This window comes from Rhyacophila brunnea, unplaced genomic scaffold (genome assembly GCF_057557595.1).
Source record: "Rhyacophila brunnea isolate RB1 unplaced genomic scaffold, BYU_Rbru_1.0 scaffold_10, whole genome shotgun sequence".
NCBI classification, from domain to species: domain Eukaryota; kingdom Metazoa; phylum Arthropoda; class Insecta; order Trichoptera; family Rhyacophilidae; genus Rhyacophila; species Rhyacophila brunnea.
The window spans coordinates 20100488-20113735 of record NW_028232752.1 but is presented as its reverse complement, the minus strand read 5'-3'; the positions used below and the strand labels follow the sequence as shown (position 1 = coordinate 20113735).

Here is a 13248-nt window from a genome sequence, read left to right as displayed (position 1 = left end):
ATTAAATTATAATTATTCCTGCCCATAATCCATCGACTATGTTTTCTTTCGTTTGATATAGTGACTAGGTATTTCCATTTGTTATTGCATTTTCGTGGATTGTTTGACCATACAAAACAGATTAATACGATATTAATACTAAGGTAATTGATGGAATTTGAATTTAAATTATAATGGACTTAGGTTTTGTACTAAGTATTCCATTTGAGTCGTTTTTTGCGACCCGGGTTTCGTCATTCGGCATCTTCAGGCACTGTGCACTCACCAAAAGGAAAATACACACTGACAACGAATACAGCTAACTCTAACTTATGGATATATAACAAATTAATACAATAAATTAGGTAAAAGATTCATATGATATAAATATGAAAGTCAGTCGCCATGGACCAACGCTTTGAAGTCATTTTCGGTTTATTACTCAATGACGGTCAAACCATGAAACGCAAGAAATACAAAGTCTGTTGAGTGTCTTCCATTATTACCAAGCATGAATGTGCATTTTGTTTACGTGATCAAATTTAATACATACTATAATAACTATTGAAGATAACTCATTCTATAACACGTTTTTATGTTTATGTCATATTTCTCCATACTTGAGAATTAAAATTTCTTATAGATTCACCCATAATGATGCAAACCACTACCCTTATTTTAGCATTCCCTGATTTTAGAATAGTCAAAAATGTTTCATGTAGATTTTTTAGCACGGACTTCTTTTAAAATGACGTTTAATATTTGTTAGATAAATAGTGTGAATGATTCAAATCCTATTTTACGACGTAATTATGTCGTCATTAATCAAAGATAGTTTTTGACAATACTAAGAAAATTACCGGTTTCTGACGACTCTCTCTTCGGTGGTGGAAGTCGACGATCGTTAGGTGGCTCCCTCTCACGGTCTGGTTGGAGATAGGCTGCTCCTCTAGGCAGTTGACCTTCTGTTAGGTATAACAAAAAAGTAAGTCTCCATTTGTATTGAGATACACAAATATTTCCCACGTTCGGTAGAGCTATTAAGGGGGGACATGCTCGTAGTAAGTCAAAATTGAGTTTTTTTTTGTATTTTCAAACCATGATCCTGGACATTCCTTAAACGTTGTAGATAATATATTTATATAATTTTGAAGCCTTATTATCCTTTATATTTATTTTAAATATTTGATGACTGCATAAAGTATTTTTATTACATAACATAGTATTCTTTTAAACCTCTCGCTCTAATGTTTTAGAATATAGTCATATTTCGGTACATGAATGTGCAGTGGTGTTAAGATTTTTTTACATTTATTAATTATTAAAAGCATTTATAAAAGCATTAGTATATTTAATGACGAGATAATTTTAGTAAAATATTTACAATAAAAATTATATTGATAATCTCTGTGATGCCAAATTTTACAAGAATTAGGCATTTTATTATTCAAAAAATTGGCAAGATTAACACATTTGAAGATAATTCTAAAGATACTTATTATAAGCTATGTTTTTAACCATTCAAGTGTAATAAATATTTTACGAATAATGATTGGTTTATAATAATTATTGACCTAAAAATAAGGTAGTGTTTTTTTGAAATACGCCATTTCTTTTGTCATCCCCCAGTGGTTAAGCTACAACATACGGCCGTAGCCATAAATTGACAAACTATAATTGAAATAGGGAATAAAATGATGTTAAAGCGCGTGTTTGAACATATAAATAGATCATCTACAACGTTTAAGGAATGTCCAGGATCATGGTTTGAAAATACAAAAAAAAACTTAATTTTGACCTACGACGAGCATGTCCCCCCTTAAGACCTGGCTTTTCCTCATCATATTTACCATCGGTACTACAATCTGGTGTCGACCATAATGGATTTTATAACAAATCAACCCATTAGATTAAAACCCACAGAGTGAAAAAACAACCGGCGACCCACGATTTTCAAAGGAAACATTCTAATATTATCGAATAAGAACTTCTTGTTCACGTGTTAAAACTGTGAACTAACAAGCCCCTACTGTGCAGTTAATTGCACTTCCGTTTTCAAATGGGGAAAGTCCCCAAATTTCTCATTTCATTTTACGCTTCCGTGGTGTACGGATCTATCAATTTACGCATTTTCATACTTTTTGTAACAAAAAAATGCCTAAAACGATGAGGAGTGATGTTAGAAGTATTATCAGTAAATTTTTGGTTTACTGCAAAGAAGAAAAGGAATTGTATCTAAAAAGAGACCTGATATAAATATATACCACCATATTTAAATACGCGTTGCTGCCATGATAGGTACGTCACTAAAAAGTCTTCTATATGTGATTACAGCGACTTCCTGTTATCGACGAGATCTTGTTGTCGGACAGTAGAACTGAACACTCGTCAATTGACGGCGCGCTGGGTTGGTTTTTACGAAAAAAATATTTATAATTTTAAGTAAATTGGTGACACTAAACAGTGAGAGAGAATATTTTTTCTTACGATGGCCCGTCCGAGATAGTAGCAATATATTTTAAAATAAGAATTTTGCACACACTATTTACAACCATTTTATTATGTCACAGTATACGTATCAAAGGATATGAATGCACATAATTATGAAAACACTATATTAGCCAATAGACAAATTTTTTTTTGAAAAAAGTAAGACACCGGGTCCCGGCAAGAATCAAACCTGCGTTTCTTGGGTATCGCGCCCTGTGCATTACAACTATGCTAAGATTTCCGTGCTTAATTGCGACAAATTTTAACTATTGACCTTTTTATACCTGCCCCTAAGCGCTCTCCAAATTGAGTTACGGTAGGCGATCAGTTTTTGTATTCTAAATTAAAGTATTTATTACTTTAATTAATAACCGACGTCACGGATCACTCATATATTTTCTGTTGTAACTTACTTGAACTTGCTAATAATTTTAATTAATCATTTCTTTTATTCAACGAATAATTCACAAGATTATATGTGTGTTTTCTAAATTATGTATGTAAAATAATTAGAAAGGTACATTCTTAAAATCTTGTGAATTATTCGTTGAATAAAAGTAATAGTTAATTAAGGATAAGAAAACATTGAGGATGGTAAAGGAAAAACATGTAGTGGCATTTTTAAATCTTGTGTAGGTATATTTTTTTGTCTTGGTTACAAATGATGTGGTGTTGGCGCCGAATGCTTCGCATTTCTTGGACGGAGCACAGGACGAACCAGTCAATCATCCAGGGACTGAAGATAAAGGAACGGCTCTCGAAGATATGTCTGAGAAGAATTCTGCAGTTTTTTTGGAAATATTGTCAGGCGCGGACCGGACAACCTGGAGAGACTGGTAGTTTTGGGTAGCCTCCAGGGAAGGCGAAGCAGAGGCGATGGAGCGACCAAGTGAAAGAGCTGATTGGGGGCACCATCCATTCTGCCCTGAGAGAAGCGGAAGATCGAGAAGGATGGAAAGTCTTGGTCGCTCAAAGCATGGCGAAATTTAAATGTGGTCACGATCCTCAGCCATGAGTGCACGACCAAGAAGAACAAATAATTAAATTAACGTAATTTAAATTTGTCTGACAGTTAGTAGTCAACATTTTATTGAGGCCTTCCTTTTGCGTATGTTAAACTGTTAGTTATGTATAATTACACAACAGTACTTTTTAGCTATGACAGTTGATGAGAAATTAATTATACTAAAATTTATTTCATAAATAATTTGTACTAAAACAATTCCACATTTCCCCGAAACTTTCTCAGGTTTCAAACTTCACGAGCAAAGTTCTGACGACAGTCTATTTATTATATATATAGAAATATAAGCTTGCGATGGAAGTCATGTGAACTGAGAAAGTTAATCATTTTAGCTCCATTAGTTTCCCGAGTCATTCACGTATCAACTTGCAATTAGTAATAACTACTGTGTAAGGTAAATAAGACTTCAATCTCTGAATTAGCTTCAGAAAGCTTTCAACGAAGTTAATGCGAGCTTTTAGATCAAATTACACGTATAAAAGGATTCTTGGAAAATGCCATCGCAGTGCTGAATTAAATGCGGGGATCGCAGTTTGGTTTAGTACATATACACCAAGAAGGATATAAAAAGAGCTTTATAAATACAAGGATCTGGTGTTATGTTGCGACCGAGAGACAGCCAACTTTTTATGGGGATTAGTTTTAAACCATTTACTTAACTTATATTTCAGGGGTGGAAATACAGAAGGGAGAAAATAGATAAGTAATATTTGAAATATCCAAATCCAAGATTAAGATACTTAGAAACATTAGGCAGTTATAAAATGTCGATGATTCAAAAAAATAAAAGACATACTGATAATAATAAAACTAAACTTGTTACATATTATATATGTATATATATACAAATTCTGCATATCAAGTAACGATTTTGTGAAACAAAATAATTGGCATTTTCAAGAGATTCATCGTTCATTTGTTGTTAATTCGTGACAAGTTATAAAATGAGTTTATTACTTGGTATCGTAATAGATTTTTGGTTTGTCACTGTGTGTACTTTGTCCTTGTTTTCTCGATTTGTAGACTTCGTTCCAGAGACCATTCTCAAGAAAACAATGACATACTTAGAGCATCCTTCATAAGTCATACACCTAACTGCACACTTCAATAGCGTGGGGTTGCTGCCAAAAGATGGTAAGTCGACAATTTTGGTAATTAGATTTTACAGCGGATTATGTATCTACTTATATATAAACTAGCACACGGCGCTACCCAGGAGTGGAATGGTTTAATATTTGAAAATAAAAATTCCAAATTTAGGTAGGTACGTAGAGTGCAAAGGATTGAATTTAAAAAAGTTAAAAAATATAATATTAGAGATTTTATTTTTAACATTATAATAATTATAGTATATACATAGTACATGTATTGCATTTACATATCTTAAAAAGTAGTAGGTACATATTCAATTTTTTATTTTAAAGGCTTTTCTATATAAATAAATATCCATCCATAATATAAATATCCAATCCATCATTCCAGGGCTTTTCGATATACAATATTTGTGGCTTTTCCATTTGTTGCCAAAATATATAGATTTTTACTACTCCACACTCTTGATGCCGCTACATACAATTGTCCGTGAGTGAAGCACTCCTATCTAATGTGGTTTTATAGGGCATGTCAAACTCAATTGCAATTACTCCATAACATGTTTTCGAGACTAACCAACCTTTAGCAGTAGCCCCACGAGATTATCTATTTAAAACGACCTCTGCAATGACTTCAAACCATTGAGGAAAGAAGGAGGAAAAACACGCGGGTAAAACCCAAATATCTATTACGATAGTAAACAACCGTGGAAGTCTCAAACATATTTTACTTATTAAATGTTATTTTTAACCTGATATATAAATCCGTACCTGGTAGCTATATTTTGAAAATCAATTAATTTATGACACACCTCTAGCCTTTTGCAGCAGGGTGATAGTTGGATTTTGCGCCCTGGGCAGAGGCGGAGCAGGGGGTGCGATCGCCCCTGATGCGGCGAGCCCGCTCAGTCCAGGGGCGGCGGGGGCCGACTGCGAACCAGCCAGGCGTAGCTCCCAGGGGGGCGTTGGGACGGACTGAAAAAATCAAATGTCACAGATAGATGAGCGTCATTTTTTTTCGTCGTAAGAAGCCCGCACGGAACACAGGAAGTGCTGTTCATTGAATTTTAGATTTTATTCATGAATATGTTTTCCGAAACACTGCTCGCGACTAGACACTTTTCGTACAGACGTAAATAAAACCTATTCTGCTGATTGCACCACTTTATTTTTTTCCACACAAGAATATATTTCAAACCGTCAAATATTACTTTAAACGGATACATATATCTTAACTATTAAGTCTTATTTTATATTGTTGTAATTTTCCATATATTATGACACATTATGTTACATTTTAAGCCTCCTGCGCATCTATTCTATGACTGCCATGGGCCGCTATCGGCAGCTATCTAGGGTAGTTTTTCATTTTTGTGTATCTAAGTATTAGCACTTATTGTAACAATTACAATTAAACAGTTATTATTGTTAAAAATGTTCCAAGACCCGTATGTTAAGTACGCCTTCTTTAAATTATTATTAAATTATTGAGTAGGTATCAGCGCCATACTTTGAAGGAATATTAGTTTCTATACAAAAATATATTTTTTTAAATAAGTTATTTGTACTTCAATTCAGTCTTTTACGTTGACAGCTATTTCGGTGTATAAAATAGTAGAATTAACAAATTTAATATATAATTAACTATTTCTTTTATTAAACCAATAATTCACGAGATTTTAAGAATGTACCATTCTAATTATTGAACGTACATAATTTTGAAAAACACTTTCTGAGAAATTATATTATAACCAATAAAAAAATCTTTTTGAAAAAAGTAAGCCCTCTCCGGCAGGGAATCGAACCCTGCATCTCCTGGGTTTACGCCCCCGCCCGTTGCATTACCTACATTACACTACCTGCATTGCTACAAGGTGACGTACTTGATTTAAAAGATTTTTAAATAGCTTGATTTAGAAGAACGCTGATGAGTGGGTATTAAAAAGACCAATAGTTAAAATTTGTCGCAATGAGTACGTCGCCTTGTAGCATGGAGGTAATGCAACGGACGGGGCGTAAACCCAGGAGATGCAGGGTTCGATTTTAACAACTCAGAAATCATACATATTAGGAAAAAAGATGGACCAGTGCGACGCGAACTCATGCTTTTCACTTTTCGGGTGAGTGTCTATGATTCATGCAAATTATTACTTACATACAACTTCGTTTTAACCAAGGTACTTGAATTTCCCCTAATCAGGAGGCAATTTGCTTTGTGATCGAAAAGGTAAATGACATTTCTAAATTAATTGTAACTAACTGACGTCTGGCGCTAGTAAAATTTTAATTATTATTTTTTAAATATATAATTTTATAAATAAACAAAAAAAATTACATCTGCCTTTTTCGCTTCCTGCGGCGCTCCCTTCCTGGCAAGCTTCGGCGACTCGAACGCGACAGGCTTGAACTCTTTCTTGGCAGAGGATGGCGATGGAGTAGTTCTAGGTGTCCAGACGGCCGGTGGTGGCGGTGGAGGAGGAGGAGGGGGCGGTTGAACGGCCCTAACCTCGCGGGGCTTTTCCACCGGTGATGTTACTGACGATGATGACGACGCCTTTGCCTGCTCGATCTTCAAGATCTGCTCCCGAACCTGGATAGGCTGCTCTCGGAAAGGCTCAGCGGTCGACTGCTGAGGTGGTGGATCCCCGCGGGGCAATGTGGCTCCTGGAGACCATACGCCTGTAAACAAAAAAATAATACTTATAAGTCAATGAAATAATTTAAACATGAAGCGCCTAGTTTCAAAAGCCCCTAATACGGTTTTTGAAAATTTTCGAGTTAGATATATATTTAGATGGATATTTTTGTTACCTATATGATGGCCAAAGATTAAGCTTGAAAAAACGCCAAAAACCGTCAACACGTATGATCAAAAATTAGGGTATATTTCAAAACCCGCTAAAATGGTTGGGTGTGCTTTTCAAATACCCCTAAAATGGAAAGCCAAAATAATCTTTAGAATGTAACGAATTACAAAATAAATACATAAAGTTCACAAATTTAATAGGAATGATTTTTTCTCATTTTTCTCAAAACTACCTGAAACCGTTTTTCTCATTTTTCTCAGAACTACCTAAAGTCGTTTTAGGGGCTTTTGAAACTAGGCGCTTCACATATGAATAATAATGATAGCCGACTTTTATAGTATTGACAAAAATAAAGGCTTACAAAGTCATCGATAATATCATAAATATATTTTAATGCCATTTCGTATAAACCAGGATACGTTACGTGGAGGCTTCCAGATATGGTTGAATAGATGTATCTTTAAAATGTATTGAACGAATTTTAATGCTCTCAGACGAATGGAAAAGCAATGCGTTGTATCAAAATCAGAAAACTACAGTGCCTCGGCCACATTGTGAGAGGACAAAAGTACAGCATTCCGTAATTTGTTATCCAAGGAAAGATCAATGGTAAACATTGCAAAAAACGCCGCCGAATTTTGTAGCTTGTGAACCTTTGTAATTGGTACAAGAGCAGGCCCCTCAAAGCGCAAAGAAGATTACATAAAAGATACCTTGATGCCTTCAAAATCAAAGTAGATAAATCATCTACCTATTATTGGCACATTGATTCAAACCGCAAAAACCCAGCCGCAAATTAAATTAATAAACGCTTTAGTAGAGGGACTATTAATAAAATTAATGTCATCATAATTAGGTAGAGTGCTGGTGGCTAAAGCAGTAAAACATAATATCTGCCGGGTCTAATGAAGGTCTATCCTCTGGATTAAAATACACATAGAAGAATGCAATGTGAAATTACAAGATTCGAGATTCGGACCCGAGACGCACAATTCTTCCATCACAGGCTTCGTACCCATGTACAATTTTCCATATTATATCAGTTTGTTTTATAGATTTATTAATGTATTGTGGCCTATAAAATATATTGAGAGTATTATTAAATCAATTATAAATGTTGATTGCTATGTGTGTTATGTTATTGATTGATATTATGAAGCACGATTTAAGCTTTAAGCTTTATGCTATCGTGCCGGACACCTGCCAAGCTCTTTATAATTGCATTGTTATTAATATACAGGAAGCAATTTCCTCTTGCAGGTGAAATTGTATTGTATAGAAAACATCATTTCCATCAAAGGAACCGCAGGTCTGCGACGAGATTTTCCCCCCGACCCACTGAAATAATAACAATGCTGAATTTTCCCCAGACGTTATTCATATAGCGCCGAGGCGGCTTTTTTACACTAACGATAAAGGCTTTTTTCAAATACCGTACTGTGTTAAACTCGTAAAAGCTCGGAATATGAAAGTTATAGTACAAAGCAGTGGCACCGTAGCTACAAATATTTTATTATTAAAAATTGTTTTGAAAGTAATAATTTGTCAGGCGTCATATTTATGTGAATATTGGATAAAAAAAAAAACAATTTTATATCATCAAAGGGAAATTTTATCACCTTAATTGAAAGCACATATTTATTTTGATATTTGATTTAATTGATTCAAAAAAAATGTTGGACACAAAAAATAAGAGCGAGAGAAGATTCCGTGAATAATATTATTTAGACCAATACAAGAAAATTGAGTCAAGAGAAGAGACACCTACAACTGACACTTCTTAGAGCTCATAACCACCAGTTTGCGGACTTTAGAATATCATAGTTTGTTAAAATGTAATGGAGGAGCCACGTCGTTGGTAATTTAGTATTAGGTAATATCAAATGTATTAAGAAATGGTTTAACTACATCGATTGAGATTACGGGTTATCAAAACTGCACGAGACATGCAAGCAAGATAAGTCAGTTTTTGAGTAGTAATTTATTTTAATCACAATAAATCTCATATGAAAATAATTACAAGATAAAAAGAACTTTTTATATGCAACGTCTTTAAACTTTCTGTTCCATTATTATGCTCAATGTGCTCAAACTTGTACTTGATATGAAGTAAATAAAAAACAAACAAACAAACAGATATAGAATACTGAAATGTAATTTTGATTTCCATAGTAACGCACGTATATATTAATAATTTAGTTGCTAGGACCACCCACTTAGCAACCAATAATAGTGAATTGGATTACGGATTTCTTCCGAAATAACTTTTCATATAAAACAGAATTAACTGAAAATGAATTCAATTCTACTTAATGATGGCTAAAAGTATTAAAAGAATGCATTGGCATCGTGTTTTGATATATTATAAAAGTTTCAAATGTATAGCTAGTCGGGAAGTTAGTTAACAATCGATTGCAAGATTTGTACTGGATAAACAACTACCGGACAAATAAGAATACGAGCTAATAAAAACGTTGTAAAATATTAAACTACTTCGCAAAGATATGGTATAATTTCAACGTATGTATTTTTATTACTAATAAGCTTTCTGTATTTATTATATTATGAAACATCTACATAAATAAAAAAAAATTATGAGAGCTATTTCTTCTATCAGTTAAAAATTATAAAATATATTATATGATATGAGATTTTGATTAGGTATATCACAGCCTCATATTAAATTTAAGTCGACACCGATGCAATGCTCAAAAACAACACACATCTATGACGACGACGTAGCTATGATGAATATCTACATTTAAATTGAATCTTAATTATTATTCAACATTTTCATCATTTGTTTATTTTTTGACATTTTGATTATTCTTTATAAGATTAGTGTTTAGGAAATTTGTTTATAATATTTAATATTATATTTTTATAATGTTATTTTTATTTAGTTTTTTGATTTATTTATTCCATTTATATCTAGTTACATTACGTTACACTGTTGCACTACCCTTTAACATTTTACGTTCTGTAATATCAAGTAACGTTACTAATGGTTTTAAATATTTGACATTTTATTTGAAATGAATTTCATCTCTTTAAATTATTTCTACAATAGAATAATTATCAAAAAAAACATCAAATAATCGATTTTGATAAATTTGTATTTTATTGCCAAAACAGTGCGTAAACTTCAGACTGGAGAACTCGCTCAAAGAATACATCATCGCTGGATAAATTACATTATCCAGTGGTACCAAAGCGACACTGCAATACCTAAAAGGTTACTGGCCAGCGGAAATACGTGTCAAGTAAAGAATCTGACCCAAGAATAGTAGAGACAGCAAGGGGATGCATGAAGCAGTGGTTATTTACATTTTTAAATACTGTCATTTCAATAAACTAGTACGGAAAGGCTGATATAAGACTATCGAAGAATGTTTCATGAAATCTGTTATACTATAATAGTATATACTTAATAATTTTATAAAATATGTCTTTAATACAAGAAAACTCTGTCGATATAAATAAACCACTTAAAGTGAAGCCTTTACTGAGCCGTTTTTAAAGAGGCACCTAGCGGAAAAATGAAAAATGCATGCTTGCAATTTGAGATATTTTTTTTTTGATAATTTACAATTTCAACTGTATTAATTAATAAATATGTATCTGAAAACATTAAAAAGAAAAATATTTTTTATTTTAAGTCAAAGATAAACTTACAATAATTGTAAAACATGTAATAAAATGTGAATTTGTTGAATCGGACCGCACCCTATCATTACATATATTTTATGGTCATATTTATTATTAAAATTTAGTTTATTAAGTTTTCTAAGCATCACTTAGGAGATTTTTGACTAATTCATAGTTTTAATATTTTTTATGTGTATTTTAAAAAACATCGATTTTTATAAAAAATATAAATGTGTATAACTTGAAATCCTTTTTATTTAATTTAATTTAATTTTTAATCTCAAACTGCAAGCTTTTATTATTGCAGTATTTTTCCGCTAGGTGCCTCTTTAAAAAAGGCTCACTAAAGGCTTCACCTTAAAAATACATAATAAAAACCACCCAAATACAAAAGAAATAAATAAGAAAGATAAGCAAATTGTAAATACAATCAAATCATAAAATTAGTATTTAAGTATATGATAGTTCTGAATGATCCAAAAATGCGTCCGCATTTAGGTGCTCGCGGAATTATGCACGAACAACGCGTCATATATTTTTGATTTCAATGTTATACGGTTATTTGTTTCCACTATAACAGCTCATGGTCAACTATAATACGGCCAACTGTATACGTACAATTTACAAGTTACCTTTTTGTCTTTCTGCTACCTAACAGGTCGTTTGCAACAGTACAGTAAGAAGAAATGTGCTATTACCGGTATTAATTTATGATATTTGACAAGTATTTTTTTATAAATTATTTTACAATATAATAATAGTTATCTATAATATACTATAGATATTTTATAAAACATCTTTTATATAAGGTAATAAATAGCACAGCAATACTTTAATATCCAAGATTAGTCTATGATAAAGATTGTTTTGCAATATTGTCAGATGTAATTTAAAAATTCAGTAAATTGATGTAAAAAATCTAAGATTTTACTTTATTAAAAATAGATTGGTGACCTTCTAAGCATGCTGTTGTTATAATATCATATAAATCACACAAATAATGTGAGCTTTAATTCAATATAACATATTCATAATATTATCAGTGGATCCACTTAAATTGCAGAAAAATGGAAAACGGAAAGAAATTAACCAATATATTTATTGATTGCAGAACACTGCAAGTAACAAATGCTATAGATAATAATCGCCACCCAGATTACAAAAAAGACAAGGAACATAAACCTAAAGGCTTAAATTCGTTATGTATCTACATATTTTTTAAACATAAAAATATTTTCCGCATTGTAATAATATTATGCCTTCTTGTGTTTTATGTTAGAATGCTCTTAAATATATTATCTTTAATTTTTTTCAAGTATCATTGATAGTCTAATACCAGCGTAACATAATGTGACAGTACATTAAGAGAAAGGTTAACAAAAACTTCAGAAATGTAAATAATAAAAAAACAAAGTAATTGAATTTACATTAAATACGCTCGATTGAGTTACGTTTTGTATGAACATTTTACAAAGTATTTTTTTCTTTGAAAGGTGTTATGTTCCACCTACGCGAATCCGCTTTTATTTCACGAACGCGATTGTAATAATTTTAATAAAACGCCCGTGCGCTGAAGGGCCAATTACGAGGCAATAAGCCCTCCGTACCTATTGCAAAAATACAATTTGTGGAAAATCTGGATCAGGTATCAACTTCCATCTCGCTCGATGTAATAATAATAATGCCCGTAAAAAGCATTTCCGATTTTGGGAAAAAATCTAATTTGAATACATTTACGTGTTTTGAGCCTGGCAATGTTTTATAAAATGTTTCTTTTTAAATTCGGATGAAGTGTAACGGAATCCAAATTTAATGTTGTTTACTGTCAATCACTTTGTAGGTGACGGGTATGGTGACGATTATCACGGCACGTTTAATCTAATCACGTGGTTTAGAAATAAATTCAACCTATTTTTTTTTTACTCAAACCTACACAAAAATTCTTTATTAAACATACATAATATGGAATACCTCAGAGACATGCATATTATAAAAAAATAACACACTTCGTTCGCTTCCCGGTATAGAGCTCTAACCATTTACTACTAAAAAAGTACAAAAATTACACATTTCACCTAATAACTTTACTAAACTGTAATATCACATATTTTTAAAAACCGCCTATATTGGCTGAGATCCAGTGGCGAGTTAAGAGAGATGGAGACCTTAAACACTGATTTATTTTGAGCCCCCCACCATAAAAAAATTA

General features: G+C 32.3%; 1 protein-coding gene across 9 annotated transcripts in view; it reads right to left on the bottom strand.

Moving 5' to 3' along the window:
• CAP (Cbl-associated protein) overlaps positions 1-13248 on the bottom strand; it is a 240131-nt gene that overhangs the window by 100362 nt on the left and 126521 nt on the right. For all 9 annotated transcript variants that reach the window (XM_085951838.1, XM_085951866.1, XM_085951846.1 and 6 more), the window contains 3 exons: positions 6920-7263; positions 5397-5559; positions 840-944 (listed from right to left, as the gene is read on the bottom strand). In XM_085951838.1, the coding sequence (XP_085807964.1) occupies positions 840-944; positions 5397-5559; positions 6920-7263 (612 nt within the window). The remainder of the gene's footprint in view (positions 1-839; positions 945-5396; positions 5560-6919; positions 7264-13248) is intronic.